At 49.0% G+C, this 16,820-nt stretch overlaps 1 protein-coding gene across 7 annotated transcripts in view; it reads right to left on the bottom strand.

Annotated features, from left to right (window-relative positions):
- Window positions 1–4,832: 4,832 nt before the first annotated feature.
- The window catches only part of RUBCN (rubicon autophagy regulator), a 75,308-nt gene continuing 63,320 nt past the window's right edge, over window positions 4,833–16,820 (bottom strand). For all 7 annotated transcript variants that reach the window (XM_064360071.1, XM_064360072.1, XM_064360073.1 and 4 more), the window contains 9 exons: window positions 14,979–15,039; window positions 13,400–13,532; window positions 12,642–12,787; window positions 11,697–11,761; window positions 10,983–11,221; window positions 10,372–10,433; window positions 9,776–9,929; window positions 8,065–8,158; window positions 4,833–7,897 (listed from right to left, as the gene is read on the bottom strand). In XM_064360071.1, the coding sequence (XP_064216141.1) occupies window positions 7,719–7,897; window positions 8,065–8,158; window positions 9,776–9,929; window positions 10,372–10,433; window positions 10,983–11,221; window positions 11,697–11,761; window positions 12,642–12,787; window positions 13,400–13,532; window positions 14,979–15,039 (1,133 nt within the window). In that variant the 3' untranslated portion in view covers window positions 4,833–7,718. The remainder of the gene's footprint in view (window positions 7,898–8,064; window positions 8,159–9,775; window positions 9,930–10,371; window positions 10,434–10,982; window positions 11,222–11,696; window positions 11,762–12,641; window positions 12,788–13,399; window positions 13,533–14,978; window positions 15,040–16,820) is intronic.

The raw sequence follows: 16,820 nt of genomic DNA, 5'->3' as shown, positions 1-16,820 counted from the left end.
ATCATCGAAGTCTGTTTGTAAGTACACTCTGTGAGGTTAGTAGCCTGTATCATCTAGGTTTGTAAGTACACTCTGTGAGGTTAGTAGACTGTATCATCGAGGTCTGTTTGTAAGTACACTCTGTGAGGTTAGTAGCCTGTATCATCTAGGTTTGTAAGTACACTCTGTGATATTAGTAGACTGTATCATCGAGGTCTGTTTGTAAGTACACTCTGTGAGGTTAGTAGACTGTATCATCGAGGTCTGTTTGTAAGTACACTCTGTGAGGTTAGCAGCCTGTATCATCGAGGTTTGTTTGTAAGTACACCTGGGTGGCAGAGTGAGACCCTGTCTCTCAAAACAACAACAACAAAACCTAAAAAGTTATGAAGGGATAGCCCTACAGCTAAAGAGGGAGACTAAAGAAACAGGCTCAGAACAGGACAGGAAACTGGCAGCCCCAGGGTCCAGGCGGCAGGAGTGACGTCCTCACCACCATGCTGAAACGAGCAAGTGCAAGCCCGTCTTTTCTGCTCACTGTCTTATTTCCTCAAGGTCCAAATTCTAGGGAATGAATTCAGACAATCCAGTTTGATCCATATGCCCAACCCTTGGTGATCAGTTTTAATAAAACAATTGTTGGCCAGACGCAGTGGCTTGTGCCTGCAATCTCAGCACTTTGGGAGGCTGAGGTAGGCAGATCACCTGATATCAGGAGTTCCAGACCAGCCTTGCCAACATAGTAGAACCGCATCTCTACTAAAAACACAAAAATTAGCTGGGTGCGGTGGTGCATGCCGGTGGTCCCAGCAACTCAGGAGGCTGAGGCAGGAGAACCGCTTGAACCTGGGAGCTGGAGGCTGCAGTGAGCCAAGATCACGCCACTGTACTCCAGCCTGGGTGACAGAGTGAAACTCCTTCTCGGGGAAAACAAAAATGTTCTGATAAAGTGTTTGTGGGAAAAAAATGTTACCTAAGGAGTCAAGAGAGGGCTTACTCTGTTCTCAGAGACTCCCGAGTTGACTGGGCACATTTGAAAGAACGCCAGCTAGCTAGTATCTGTTTGGCCAGCCGCCACTGCCCTTCAGCTATAAGGCTTTCCTTGTCCTTGGGCCTGAAGAAGGTATGGCAAGGGCAAGCACCTGCTACTGAAGGAGTGATTCTGCTTACAGGTGCTTATGACCGCAGCTCCATGCCAATTACTGCTGTTTTCAGTGTTTGGAATAGCTGGAGTCTGGGAACTTTCTGAAAAAGTGTTCAGGTGGCCACTGCCTGAACCTTCCACTCTAAAACCTGACCTTCAAGAAGGCTTGTCCTGAGCCCTATGTGCCCTCTGACTCCTACCCTCACTCCTGCCCCAGCCTTCCCAGAGACCCTAATTAGATGAGCCTACCTTGGAAGCCAAGGTTCCTCCAGGACTAAAGTAATGCTGAGAACCCTACAAATGATCAAGGATGAAAACCAAGGTATCTAAGCCTGGATTTTCAGGGTTTACAGAAATTGTTAGGTGCCCTCTGTGTGCCCTCAGGGCAGCGGGGCTGACACAGGCACCCATTTGCAGCAGAACTGAGGTGAGGCTCAGGGGATCAGAAAGGGAGGAGCAATGGATATTTTCTGGGTCAACACGGTCAGCTTACTTTGTGCAGAAGCATGTCTCAGGGATAACTTTAAAGCAGGCTTTGTCTTGACTACCTTCAATACGGATATATTTTTGTACATTCTCTCTGTATTTCAAGGAAAAGAATTTTTTTTCTTAAAACAATACCTCTAAATTTATGGAAAATGACTCATTTACAGCTAATTTAGTAAGCAGATAAGGGGAAAAATCACTCCACAATCCCACCATTATAACAGAACCACACTTATTTTTTGAGTGTTTATGTATTTTTTTCTGCCACATTTTTGCATAACTGTAATTATGATGTACATATGCTTTTTATATATGTCAACTTCTTAATCTGGAATAATTTCAGATCTGCAGTGAAGTTACAGATAGTACAAAATTTCTCATACAGCCCTGACTCCAGCTCTCCGTGATGTTACCACCTTACATGACTCTAGTACTAGACACTTTCCGAAAATAAGAGACCAACATTGGACAGTCCTTTTAACTAAACTCCAAACTACTCGGATTTTGCGTTTTTCCACTGATGTCCTTTCTCCGTTTCAGGATCAGGATCGCAAACAGCATTCACTCTTGCTAACTCCTTAGTCTCGTCTCATCTGTGACGGTGTCTGTCTTTCCTTGTTTTCATGACCTTGGCAATTTTGAGTGTGCTCAAGTGTTTTGTAGAAAGTTCCTCGAATTTTGCTCATGTGTTTATGTTGTTTGTCCCGTGTTTCTCGTGATTAGACTGAGGTTATGGGTTTCGGAAAGAATGTCACAGAGATGATGTGCTCCTTTCATTTTACCAGTAGGTACGTGACATCCAGTAACATCTTTGGTGATGTTAACCTTGATTACTTGGTTAACTTCGTGTTAGCTAGCTCTCTCTACTGTAAAGTTGCTATTTTTCTCTTTCTATATCCTTTTATTTAAAAAGGTGAATCACTAATTCCAGTTTGCCCTCAATGGAAAAAGGAATTAAACTCCACCTCCTGGAAGGGAGAATTTACGTATTTTGTTTAGAATTCTTCTGTATTTATTCATTCATGTAAGTACGGACTCATATATATATTTGACATATACTTTTTCTAACTTTTTCTCACATAACATTGTTACAAGACTTTTTCCTCATTTTACTGTCATAATTTTTATAACTGTAATTTTGATGATTGCATTTTTTTATATTTTCCTTTAACCTTTTACTCTCATAAACGATGCTGCAGTAAACATCTTTAAACAATATTCTATGATTCTTTGTATTCTCAGCTCTGGCATGGTGTCTGGAACACAGAAGCGTGTACAGATGTTTGGGATAGATGGATGAATTAATGAATAAATGGTCCTTTTTTTCCTCTTCAACAGTCTTTTCAATCTTGGACTATGAAGACCTAAAATCTAAGTTAAACGTTGGGAACAGAAGTTTGGGAACTAACTGGAAATCGAGCCTCAGCTTTCTGTGAACTACACCGAGTTTGTAACAATGAGCAAAGGGCCTTAGAACAAACTCGAGGCTTTGTTCTGAGCTATTTTCCTGTCTCTCTCTAGTTGGAAAACATGTGAACATTTTATCACCTTTGCAGTCTTTCACGTGGCTTTTTCATTCTCCTCAGTTTAAACTGTAAATATGAGATTTTTAAATAGGTAGGGTGTGTTTAAGGCGTGACCCTAAGGTGATATATAAATATCACCTTATCTGCCTTATCTACTGGTTCATCCCTGGCAAGGAAAGAGCTGGTGGTTTAACAATAAAGTGAGTGAAGGACACTTGGAATGTGTTTCCTCTGATGACTGCTGGACAAACATGACAGCAGCAGTTGCCAAGCAGCTGAGAGCGGAGCAGATGGGAGGCTGAGGAGGGCACGCTCACCACTGCAGAGGGGAGGCAGTCAGAGGCAGGTCACAATCCCGCCCCTCAGCCCAGTGTGCTTTTTTTTTTTTGTTTTTGAGACAGGGTCTTGCTCTGTCACCCAGGTTGGAGTGCAGTGGAGCAACCTGGGCTCACCGCATTCCCTGCCTTTCAGGTTCAAGCGAGTCTCACGATTCAGCCTCCCAAGTAGCTGGGATTACACGCACACACCACCATGCTTGGCTAATTTTTGTAGAGATGGGGTTTTGCCATGTTGGCCAGGCTGGCCTCAAACTGCTGACCTCAGGTGATCCACTCGCCTCAGCCTCCAAAAGTGCAGGGATGACAGATGTGTCACCGTGCCCAGCCCCTCATCCTACAACACGCTTTGTTCCACTGACGAGCAGGGAGAAAACAAGTTTCATCAAGAACAGCTGAATTTGTGTGCTAGTGGCAGGAAAGAAGTGAAAGGTTTATTTTAAAGGAAAACATCAACAGAACTTGGTGACAGGGAGGAGGACGGAGATAAGGCTTGACCGGCTGGGTGCGCCACTTAGAGAGGAAGCTGAAGACAATTAAACCTGGGTGACTAACGGTGAGGTTTCGGGAGATATAATATTTATGCTGATTTTAGACATATGGTTGGAGGGGACATTTAAGGGAAAATATTCAGAGAGCTGAGGGTAGAGCTGGAGCTCCAGAGGGCCAGGAGCGTAAGAGAAAGAGAGCTAGACGCTCACAGAAGTGGGAACTGAAGCATCTAAGACAAGTCAGATATTGCGGAGAGGAAGACACCTCTTTTTTTTTTTTTTTTGAGACAGTCTCACTCTGTCGCCAGGCTGGAGTGCAGAGGGGCGATCTTGGCTCACCGCAACCTCCGCCTCCCAGGTTCAAGCATTCTCCTGCCTCAGCCTCCTGAGTAGCTGGGAGTACAGGTGTGCACCACCACCCCCGGCTAATTTTGTATTTTTAGTAGAGACAGGGTTTCACCATGTTGGTCAGGCTGGACTCAAACTCCCGATCTTGTGATGCACCTGCCTTGGCCTCCCAAAGTGCTGGGATTATAGGCGTGCACCACCATGCCTGGACGACACCTCATTGTAAGTGACAATGACACCAAGGGTATGGGCAGGGGCACATGCCCCATGCATCAGAAAGGACTGTGTGTCACAAAGTTGAATTCTGTCACTGTACAGATGAAGGAGCAGAAATCCAGAGAAGTGAAGTGCTTCACTGGAGGTCTCACGGCAAGTTAGTGACAAAGCCACTCCACCCCGCTTTTCTTGACCCGTATAGTCCAGTTTGCTTTGCATGGTAACATGTAAACAATGTTTGGACACACCTGCTTTACAGTGGACACAATACCATTTCTTGACAGTCAAGGCAGGCTAACAAAAGACAGAATTTCATTTCCTCAGTTTATTAAAGATGACAATCAACCATCAGTCTGCGCAAGAACACGCACGGGCTGTCCACACGGAGCATCTCTACTGAGACTTGCTCCTTTCACGTTAGTTCAACAAAAGCTCTAAATCCTTGGCAGAGAACGTCAAAAACAGCCTCATTTAAGTGGAAAATGTTTGTCTTCCACTCTTCTGCTATGTCTTGAATCTTGTCTCCACCTGCTAATCAAACTTTTTTTCTTTCCTTTACCTACAAAAAGAACACGACCCTCCCACTTCGTTTAGAAGGGATTCTCTTCAGTGCACTCAAAGCTTCTCCCCGCAACAGCAGGGGATTTTCAGATACTGATAAGTTGCAAAGTGCTTCCAAAACATCCCATCCTCTACCCGCTTTCCCCCACTCTCGAATAATAAACAGGCATTTGGACGGTGATGACAGCAGTGTCAGTCACGAGCACAGACACACAGTCTAAAGGGCTGGAGAAAAACAAGTGACAAGTCAGGCGCATCTAAGACCCAACGCTGAGCTCAGCTTCAGAAGCAGCATTTGCATCCTTGATCCTGCGCTGATGTGAACCAGGCAGGACAAGACAGTCCATCTCTCCTCCAGCACAACGACCTGGAGGAAGGAGCTGGATGTGTAACTTACACCAAAACCGGAAGTAGAGCTCACATCTTCATAAACCCCTGAAATCCTATAATCTATAAATCCCTGCGTCTGAATCTGGGCCTAACCCTAGTGAAACTCGAGTTCTGTGGGGTCATTCTTAAAGCTCCCTGAAGGACGCGGGCGCTTCTAGTCAGCCCTTCAAACTGCTGGGACTTGGCTTTTAGAGCCTCACTATGAACTGAAGGGAGAAGAGCCTCAAGGTCTTCGAGCCCAACGAGGCTTTCAGATCCCAAACTCAGGCAGAGGAACCAATAGCACAGGCCAGTTCCCACGTTCCTCCTGTGCTGGGGGAGCCTCAGTCGTGGCCATTACCTTAGTCCTCTCCTACTTCCCTGTGAGATTCCTTATTACCTCCAGCTCAGGCTCTCATCAGCTTCCACCAAACACATGCAACTTTCTGTTCAGCTTCCAGGGGCAGCGCATACACCAATGTTTTTCCTGCCAGCAAGCAACTATGAGAAGACAGGTATACGGGAAGAAGTCAACCCCAGAACAAAAACGCTGCAGGCTCTAGTTCACAGAGCTGCCAGCCCTTGGAGAAGCAACTCTGACCAGTGTTTTCACAAAGGTTAGAAGCTATATCAACTTGAAGAACACCACAAACACATACACGGTCCCACCTAAAGACTTCAACCATCAAAACACACATTAAAAGTGGGAGGAAGAAGTACACTAAAATTAGAAATATGAAATGGACGACTGAACACATAAATACAACCAGGCTAGACAAAGAGTTAAGTGCACAGGCCAGGCGCAGTGGCTCACGCCTGTAATCCCAGCGTGATGGGAGGCTGAGGTGGGAGGATCACCTGAAGTCAGGAATTCAAGACCAGCCTGACCAACATGGAGAAACTCTGTCTCTACTAAAAATACAAAATTAGCCGGGTGTGGTGGTGCCTGTAATCCCAGCTACTCGGGAGGCCGAGGCAGGAGAATCGCTTGAACTCGGGAGGCAGAGGCTGCAGTGAGCTAAGATCACACCACTGCACTCCAGCCTGGGCAACAAGAGCAAAACTCAGTCTCAAAAAAAAAAGAGTTAAGTGCATAACTGGCATAACGGCTCTTGTTTATCCCAAGAACACAGGAACATTCACACTCACATCCGCAAACTGTCACGTTTGCAACACCACTAACAGCAGGAAGCTTTTCTCCAACTTTGACAAAAGAAGCGAAGGCAAGAGAGACTCTGCTGCCAGGGAAGGGCCCAGCTCTGCTGCAGGAAGGGAAGGGAGAATGCGGCCGGGCTGCACTTTTACTCAGAACCACAATGACCATCTAACAAAGGACACAGTAGTCAGGGACGCCTGAATAAGACAGTGGGTGGGGTTTCCGTCCTCACCTTAGGATGGCATCAGGGACTCGCCTGAGCTCAAAGATCACACCTGCACCAAGAGCTAGTGACTAAGAGAGACCTGAACACCGAAGAGGGGCCGACAGCGCCTCTAACTGAGTCGGCGCTCCTTAAGCAAGGGCTGTCGCCTCACGTATGCTTGTGGCATACGAAGACAGATCGGCTTGGCCGAAGCAGCAGTTCTGTTCTTCGCTTCAGGTTCACCAAGGTAGATGAAGAAAGTCAGTCTGGCCTCGAAGGTTTCAAACAGGAAATCCCAACCACATAGGAACATTCACGGCTGCCTCTTTGAGGTCTCCGAGGAGTCTAGGATAGTTAGGACTCTGTTCTATGGCCCCCAAAACACCCGAATACGCAGACAAAATGCCCATGACGTAGTCCCACTCTCTGCTGCTGCTTCTCAGGGCACAGTCTGACTCTAGTCCACAACAGGGAGAAAGAAAACTCCATCCCCGTTTCAGCAGCAAAGGAGAGGTGGTTGAGAAAGGGCTGGCTCAGAAGCTCCAGAACTCAAAGGAAAACTGGAAATGACACTTGACATGCACGTGAAACCTGGTCTGGCCCTAGTGGACAAGGTCAGAGACGCTGGAAGAACTGGCTCTTGCTTTCTGCTCCTCTGACAGAGGCACTAGAAGCTTCACTTAAGGACCCACATATCAGTTCTCATGAAAACACCTGGTGCTTACAAATTATCTGTCACCACAGACTGGACCCCATCAACCTACCAAAGGCTGACCACACATGGACGTCACACAAGTCATTAAAAAAAAGACGATGATAATTAAAGGGGCAAGTCCTTAAGGTGTGGCTCAGTTCTGTAAAATGTCTGACCCTGGCCCCAGACGGGGCTGCAGGGGCTTTCTTCAGGTGGTCTCCAGGACGGTGGCTTCCACGGCCAGTGCTTCTGCGGGCTCCTCCTCATAGTCCGACACGTAGGACTCCAGGCTCTGCTTGGCCAGCAACTCCCGCCGGGCCTGCAGCCGCTCACACCGCGGACAGCTTCCAGACCTGAAGCAGGCTTTATGGTAACACGCTTTACACTCTACGCAGATTGGGAAGGTGAGAGAGAAGAAAACAATTCGCGTTATCTCCAGCTAGAAGTCAGCTGCTGACACAGCCCCTCTCACCACCAAGGCTCGATGCTCCCCAAACCCTGGGAGGTGCCGAGTCACACCGACCCCTTGCCCAGTGCCTAGCGCTGGCCCTCACCTTCACAGGTCCGGCACTTATGGAGCTCAAAGGGAAAGATGATGTCATCCTCATTCTGACAGAACTCACAGATGAAGCCCTTGGCTTGGCAGAGCTGGGGAGGAAAAAGACAGATGGCAAAATGAGGAGCGGCACATGAGGAACTGGCAAGGGAAGGGGAACACCGAGGCGGGGGGCCAAATATGAACACTGAGTAGCCGACAAGATTCCGCTGCCACAGGGAGGAGGCCTGGGCTGGACTTACAAGCACAAAAGCTAAACGAGGACCAGGGCTGGGCAGCGTGACACAAAGCTTTTTTTTTGAGATGGAGTTTCCCTCCTGTTGCCCAGGCTGAAGTGCAATGGTGTGATCTTGGCTCACCACAACCTCCACCTCCAGGGTTCAGGCGATTTCTCCATGTTAGTCAGGCTGGTCTCGAACTCCCAACCTCAGGTGATCCACCCACCTCAGCCTCCCAAAGTGCTGGGATCACAGGCGTGAGCCACCACACCCGGCCTAGACAAAGTTTTGAGGAGGAGATCAGACAGGCACAAGCCTGAGAAGCCCCCGCCAGCGGGGTGGCTCTCCATGAGGAGAGGAAAAGGAGGAAGGAATGGTGCCACAAAGGGCTCCCTGAGTCCACAGTCCCATCTGGGTAATGATTTTATTCTGGAAGAGGAACCACAACCAGTTAAGATAAAATGTGAAGACAAGCACGTTCCTCAAAAATAACACCGGCCTGGAGTCAGGATACAGCGAAGTATTTCCAGCTCCTTCCAGGCACACAGGGTTCTCCACTATGCCCCATTTTAAGCTCTAATTCTGGACTGTCACAGAAACATAACTGGGCAGTCTAAGACAGGAAGTTCTAAAAGTGGAATTTCTGCAATTTCGACATGTTGAGTATATCATGACAGTAACAACATGCATTTGTGGAACACATAAAGTTTACAAAACACTGTCACACAAACTACTTCATCAACCCTCAAAAATACTGGGAAGTAGGTACAATTATTCACCTTAGAGCCAAGAAAATTGAGGCTTACCTCAACGGGACAAAGTATTTCTTTTGGTCACAATGACTGAAAATAACAAAGAGAGGCCGAGGGTAGAATCCCTCTCCAGATTAATTCCAGAGTTCTCCTCTCACATCACAATTCTTTTTTTTTTTTTTTTGAGATGGAGTTTTGCTCTTGCTGCCCAGGTGCCCGGGCTGGAGTACAATGGCATGATCTCGGCTCACTGCAATCTCCACCTCCTGGGTTCAAGTGATTCTCCTGCCTCAGCCTCCTGAGTAGCTGAGATTACAGGTGCCCGCCATCATGCCCAGCTAATTTTTGTATTTTAGTAGAGGTGGGGATTCATCATGTTGGCCAGGCTGGTCTCGAACTCCTGACCTCAGGTGATCCCCCCACCTCAGCCTCCCAGTGTTGGGATTACAGCATGAGCTACGGCGCCCAGCCGACAATTCTGTGTCAGTCTGCTCAGTCTTGCTCAGAGCTACCAGGGCCAGGGCCAGCACCAACTCCTCCCCTCGCTCGAGGTTCTTCAGATTGGGATGACGTGGCTGCTCTCCAGGCTAAGGAACAGCAGCCCTTTCCACTTCCTGTCCCAGTGCTGACTGGACATTTCAACTTCCTGGAGCTACATGACAAGAACCCCAGGTCCATCCCACTCCCTGCACCCCTCACAGGAAGGGCTCGGCTGCATGCTCAAGTGAGACTTTCTCACCATGCATCTCTCCACATGGGCAGCCCCTGCCCTGGTGAGCTCAGCAAGCCGGGGCCCCAACTCCCCCTTCCTGGTTGCAGTCAGGTCATTCAGTGAGTACAGGTGGAGATCCTCTGTCAGGTGGCCTGGGACGGTGTCAAAGGAATCCAGAAGCCTACAGGGAACGACAGGAGGCAGGTAGGGGAGGGAATGAACACTGTGTGACACATCATACTAGAAAAATCCCTAACCAGAAAAGAGAAAGTAATGCGGGTGGGCAACAATCAGCCAGCCCAGCGTTCCAGGCCGCCCCAGCCATTCCACACTACTAGGTGTCTGGATGGCAGAAGTGACTTATGGACAGACTCCTGCAGAGTGATCCATGTGGGATCCAGCCTGCAAAGAGTGGCGGCCTGCCCTGAATAGGACAGCCACAGATTTCCCCTTCCAGAGAGAAGGACACAGACATAGTTATGCTGCGGCTTCTTGTTTACCATTTTACATTTCTGCCAAATCTCTCTACTCTCCTTCCTTACATGACAAGAGCCAAGTGCTGGAACAGGCCCCTTAGGAGGCCGTAACTCAGCAGATGACTCCGGCCTCCACGGAAGACTCACTCTTTAGCCAGTCGGCATGTCTTGAACATGTTCTTCATGTGATACAGCTGGACCCGCAGCAGCTGAAAAGAAAGAGGAAGGGGCAGGTGTGGGAGGGGATGAGAAGAGGAATTGGGTTTTGGAAAGTCCAGTGCCTTTAAACCCTGGGGGTCTAGACGCTTTGCACACTGCAGCCAGAGCAAACTGTCCTACACCCCTAACTCGGCAACCTGCTTCAAAGTGCTGTCAACTCAGGGAAGGCCCCTCTGCCAGGTCTGTCTGCCCATAACACATCAACAGCCTAGAGCAGATGAGCACTCTGAAATCCCAACTTCTCACTTGATATCCTACTCCTCATTCATTCGGGAATGTTTTCCAGGAAGGGAGAGATTCTGCTTTTACCACCAAGTGCTATTCAGCGCTTCATAACCGCCACTGCCAGGTTTGAGGCTCCAACCTGACGGACACCTGGGAAATGGGAAGAGATTGAGAACACACATAGGGAGGGCATGAATGGTGAGACGGCTGCAGCTCTGACACCGTGTGGTAATCTCGGGAAGCCCTATAAAACCAGGGGAGGACGGGCGAGGAGCAGGGTGAGATCTCTAACGTGGCCTTTTCCAAGGTCTTACTCGGACGTGGTTGAGCAGCTTGACCTTCCTGTAGAGGGCACTGTTTATGTCCTGCACATTGAAGAGAGGGTCATTCCAGATCTTGACGAGCAGGTCCTTGGAGAAATTGCTGACGTAGTATTTGCTGAAGTCCCACTTGCGCAGGACCCGGCTGGGGATGGTTGTCTGGGCGTTCTCGTGGCAGCACTGGCAGAAGAACTTGCCCAAGTACTCACAGTACCGCAGTCGCTTGATGTAATCTGGAAAAACAGGAAAGCCGAAAGGCCAGATGTAACTTTCCTGTCTACAAGCTGGTAAGGCGGCTCTGCTGTTCCCTTGAAAGGGCAGAGAGGGATGGCCAATGGCCTCCAGCAATCTGTTTGAGTTCCCCAAAGCTAGTGGAAATCCACATAGTGGAGCCTGGAGTTGTCATCCACCTTGGAGGCCCTGAGGAAATAAAACCAGCCAGAGTTGGTAAGATCCAGCCTTACCAGCTAGCTGGAACTACCCGACTTTCCACAGTAGACAATCCGCCATGCGCTCCTGGAGATAACTTCCCTCCGATTGCCAGCACTCTTGCCTAGCATGAACCTCTCCGGTCCACGACCTTTCTTTCCCTTTCCCCACTTCTGCCACGCCACCTCCTATAGCCACCTTCGACAGGCCACGTCTCCCTACGGTGGGAGAGACTCCAAAGCCTCTGGAGGCAGCATGGTGGGATGGGAAGACACTCACCAGGGTCAGTCCGGATGCCACAGCCTGCACAGCGGTAATTCTGCTTGGCCACAGCAATCTTCCTCCTGAGGAAGGGTAAGGAGAGGGCATTGGCAGACAGCAGCTACGTGAGGCCTTTGAGGCGTGAAGGATTGAGCACGTGAACAGACAGCTCTAGTTCAGTACAGCAAGAGAGGGGAATTCACCTATGTTTCAGTTGGACAAAAACCAACCTATGGGGAGAGCTAATTCAATGCAGGATTTAGGTCCAGGCTGTGACTCCCCCAGTAATGAACCACACATTCCGTACAAATGTAAGGAATGAGGCATGGTAAAGGAGAGAGAATGATAGGAGAAAAAAGCATCCATCCATCTTAAAAAGACAAGAAAGGCCGGGCGCGGTGGCTCACACCTATAATCCCAGCACTTTGGGAGCAAAGGTGGGCAGATCACGAAGTCAGGAGTTCAAGACCATCCTGGCCAACATGGTGAAACCCCGTCTCTACTAAAAATACAAGAATTAGCTGGGCATGGTGGCTCACGCCTGTAATCCCAGCTACTCGGGAGGCTGAGGCAGGAGAAGTGCTTGAACCAGGGAGTTGGAGGCTGCAGTGAACTGAGATCATGCCACTGCACTCCAGCCTGGTGACAGAGCGAGATTTAAAAAAAAAAAAGAGAGAGAGAAGAAAAACCAGCAAGCTCACAAAACTATTGGGAGGAAGGCAACAGGTTGGGAATGCCAGCAAAACAAAAGCCACCTCATTTTCAATTAGCTCTAGGAAGGAATGGGAGGGTTCAGAGTAAGAAACTAAGGACAAAATGGACAATCCTCCTCCTCTGCCTTTAAATGAACAGACCTGCATGGGAAGGACAGCTGGAGGCAGAGACACGTGAGTGGAAAAAAAGCCCCCACAATCTAAAGAGGACGTATCTGTGCTCCAAAGGGCACAGACACTGGCCACTTACGTTGGGGCTGGATGAACATTAAAAATTATCTGAGGCCGCGGTGGGGCCCACTCCAAGTTGCCACGAACACGAATACGCAGCTTGTAGATGTCAGCATGCTGCCCGTCATCTGGTGAGATGGGCAGTGAGTCAGGGATGGGCAGGAGCTGCAGGAGGAAAACGCAGGGTGAGCTAACACGAACGGCCCTGGGAAACACAAATGCCGGACCCTTCAGCCGTGACCGAGCATAATGAGTGAAAGACATTCCAGGAATACCACAAGGTAAGGGCTTCAGGGAACCTTGGTCCTCAAAACCAGCCAGGAGGTGACAGAGGACTAGAAGTGAGGGCTGTAGGTTCCAAGAAGCAAACAGAAACAGTCTCCCAGGGCAGTGGCCGCAGGGCTGCAGCTGTTCCTGCATCCATCCCAGGACCCTTGGTGTGCCAGGGTGCTTCCTGCCTTAAAGACAACTGCAGAGCAAAGAACCCAAGCCATTCGCTTCTGCACAGTATCTCAGAGATGGTCACAAAGCAAGACGTCTACCTCTGAGTCCAGCAAGCAGTCACGGAAGGACGGTGAAGGAGCTATCATCTCCTGCTCTGACAAGAGCTAGGGAAAACAGGCAAGCAAGCGTCCGCTTGTCCATTTATTCACTTGACCCATTTGTAATGCATGGCTTCCATGAGTAAGGAAGGAAACACACTGAGGACGTGTGACAATGGAAAACGAGGTCAGAAAGGCTACGGCTCCCGGGTAAGAAGAAGAGCTAGGCGCCTACCTTCTGAGGGGCATCATGCTCTGGGACAAGCCACTCCAGCTCCGAGGCAGCAGGAAGCTGCATCCCCTCGAACTGCTTCAGGAGCCCCATGGCCACTGCCTCAGCAGAGGTGGAGTGCAGGAAGCAGTGGGAGCTGGAGAGGAGACAATCAAGGACGGCTTAGCACAGGGAGAGGACAGGCAGTGGGGGCCTTCCCTCCATGATCTCGTCCCCTACGCAGGAACGTGGACAGGCAGTGGGGGCCTTCCCTCCATGATCTCGTCCCCTACGCGGGAACGTGGACAGGCAGTGGGGGCCTTCCCTCCATGATCTCGTCCCCTACGCGGGAACGTGGACAGGCAGTGGGGGCCTTCCCTCCATGATCTCGTCCCCTACGCGGGAACGTGGACAGGCAGTGGGGGCCTTCCCTCCATGATCTCGTCCCCTACGCGGGAACGTGGACAGGCAGTGGGGGCCTTCCCTCCATGATCTCGTCCCCTACGCGGGAACGTGGACAGGCAGTGGGGGCCTTCCCTCCATGATCTCGTCCCCTACGCGGTAACATCTCCAGTGCCCCAGCCCACCCATCACGTTCACACACGTGGACAGGCAGTGGGGGCCTTCCCTCCATGATCTCGTCCCCTACGCGGTAACATCTCCAGCGCCCCAGCCCACCCATCACGTTCACACACGTGGACAGGCAGTGGGGGCCTTCCCTCCATGATCTCGTCCCCTACGCGGGAACGTGGACAGGCAGTGGGGGCCTTCCCTCCATGATCTCGTCCCCTACGCGGGAACGTGGACAGGCAGTGGGGGCCTTCCCTCCATGATCTCGTCCCCTACGCGGTAACATCTCCAGTGCCCCAGCCCACCCATCACGTTCACACACGTGGACAGGCAGTGGGGGCCTTCCCTCCATGATCTCGTCCCCTACGCGGGAACGTGGACAGGCAGTGGGGGCCTTCCCTCCATGATCTCATCCCCTATGCAGTAACATCTCCAGCGACCCAGCCCACCCATCATGTTCACACACGTGGACAGTGAAAAGCCCCTAGTCTCATAGTCCTAAGACTTAGTTCAAGTCCCGCTCCCTATTATTACATGGCATGGCTAGTTAAGGACTCTGTCACTTCCTTTCTCTGAACTTCAGCTCTTCTAATAGCAAAATGGAGATGGCAATGCCTGTTTACAAAATAAAGTGAGTAAAACTGCTTTGTGGACTAAAAAGCTATTTTTCCTCCCAAACGAGCTACTGTTTCCCCTGGTTGGGTCTATGATGTAGAACCTGTTCAATTTGATTTCATAACCAAAAATCATCATCACTGCTCTCTTTTGGGACCTTCTGGAGCCTCTGGTTATGATGAGAGTCAGCAGAGAAGGAATAATTCACACTTCCAGCTTTGCCTCCATGAGAGCCCATCCCATTGGCACCAAGGAGCTGCTTTCTTCCCGTGGGTTGCCACCATCAGCAGCCCTTCCTGTTAGCCTTGCCTCCTCTTACATTTGGATGGCTCTGCCCATCCATATGCCAAGAACTGGGTTTGTTTCCCTGCATATCCTAAGGTTTTCTTTTTTCTTTTTTTTTTTAAAAAGTACTCACAAGGACTGGGAGGAAATGAAGGATTTGCTGCTTGAGGCTGCGTTCCTTCTGATGTCGGCATCTAAATGGAAACCAGAGATAAGGGGAGGATGAATAAACAGGAAGTGGGTCAGGGATAATGGGATCCATCACAAGGTACTGCCAGCTCAGCACAGGGTGACAGCTGGGCGCCACATTCTATGCCAGATAAAGGAGCAAGTGAAGCTCTAAATGCAAGTTATAATTTGCCTCCATCCAAGTCAAAACCGGGGTGAATTAGTAACACTATGCATAGCACTTAGAAGGTCAAAGTGTTACAAACCCAGGCAGAAAGACGAACTCAGCTTCGGTGTAAAACAGTGAATGAGAAGAGAAGCATCCTAAGGCACACAGGGACACGGCCCCTTGCAAGCACAAACACAACGACTCAAGTCTCTCCCCCGCCTGGCTCTTCTACTCGGATCACAGAGGTCACTCATCAAATACGTGTCTGTAGCCTTGAAAAAGCTTCATGGAGGAAAACGAACTTCTCTATAGCTTTGCAGCTCTCTGGCGATACCTGGTTACCAACACATTTTGACAGATGGTCGACATGATCTGAGGCGTAACTCTACAGGGAAGTGGCAGACTTTCCATAGCCTATTTCTGACAAGGGATTTAGAAGAGGATTTCTAGTAATGATATTCCTGAACCTCCAGAGACCTCATCTACCAAATACTTTTGATGGGGGGGAATGTGAAGTACAGCAGTCATGTTCCAGCAAGGCAGACACAGCCTATCCAAGTCACGAACACAAGACTGTTCTGACAAACACTCTCCCACTCCCTTCGCCGCCCAGTGAAAAGACCTTTATTTCCTAATTAAGCCTACACAATGATCAATCCACTGTGTCTGAGCACGCAAGAGAGTGCTAATCTTGTATGACGTCACTCTGCACTCGGCTGTGAGCAGCTCCACTGTCCCTCATGCTTCCTCTGTGTGAACAACTAGATTATAAAATCACCCTAACAGGAGATAAGATTGTGTCTAATTCTTCTCTTGGCTCTAAAATACTTAACACAGGGCTCGTATACAAGCATATACTCAAATAATAGTGTTGATAAACTAATGTCTTCAAAGCTACACACAGGAGTAAGGCAACACAAGTAAAATCTGTTTATTTCTTATGTTCTGTAAGCACAGGAAAACAAGACAATAACACATTTTTACCATGTTTTCCGTCTGAATTTGTGCCACCAAAATCCAGATCCCAGTGCACTCACCGCTAGCTGTCTTATTTCTAGCTAGTTAGTGCTACTGGAGAAAAAAAGCCGTATAGACATTAGGCCCGACCTTCACAGACTGCTTGGTTTGCAACATTTATCTGGGTAACACTTGCACTGCCATGGATGGACAGAGTCTTGCCTTGCCTTAGTGTCCCTCAGAGTGCTTTGTACATAAAGGTTTTCAGAAAATACTTTCTAAATAAATGATTAATTGGCTAAAAGCAATTAACAGCTATTTCAAATTCCATCCTGTTTGGGAGTAACACAAAAGAAAAAATGGAGAAAATCTTAGATGCCCCTGAATAAGGAGCTAACCAACGTTCTTACTTTGGTACCAGGCTATTAAAGAAAATACTACATGCCAGCAAGAACAGGCAGGTCCGCTGCCTTCATAAAACTGTTTAGCAGTTCTTCATCCTCACAGAGAAGGAACCTTTTTTTCTTCTTTGAGAGAGAAAAATCATTCTCTCTTTAGAAAATACAGTTGAGGCTGGGCACAGTGGCTCATGCCTGTAATCCCAGCACTTTGGGAGGTCAGGAGTTCAAGACCAGCCTGGCCAACACGGCAAAACCCTGTCTCTACTAAAAATACAAAAAT

Source organism: Aotus nancymaae, unplaced genomic scaffold, assembly GCF_030222135.1.
Source record: "Aotus nancymaae isolate 86718 unplaced genomic scaffold, 86718_ANA_hifiasm-v0.15.2.pri h1tg000038l, whole genome shotgun sequence".
Classification (NCBI taxonomy): Eukaryota; Metazoa; Chordata; class Mammalia; order Primates; family Aotidae; genus Aotus; species Aotus nancymaae.
This window is presented reverse-complemented; position numbering and strand designations above follow the sequence as displayed.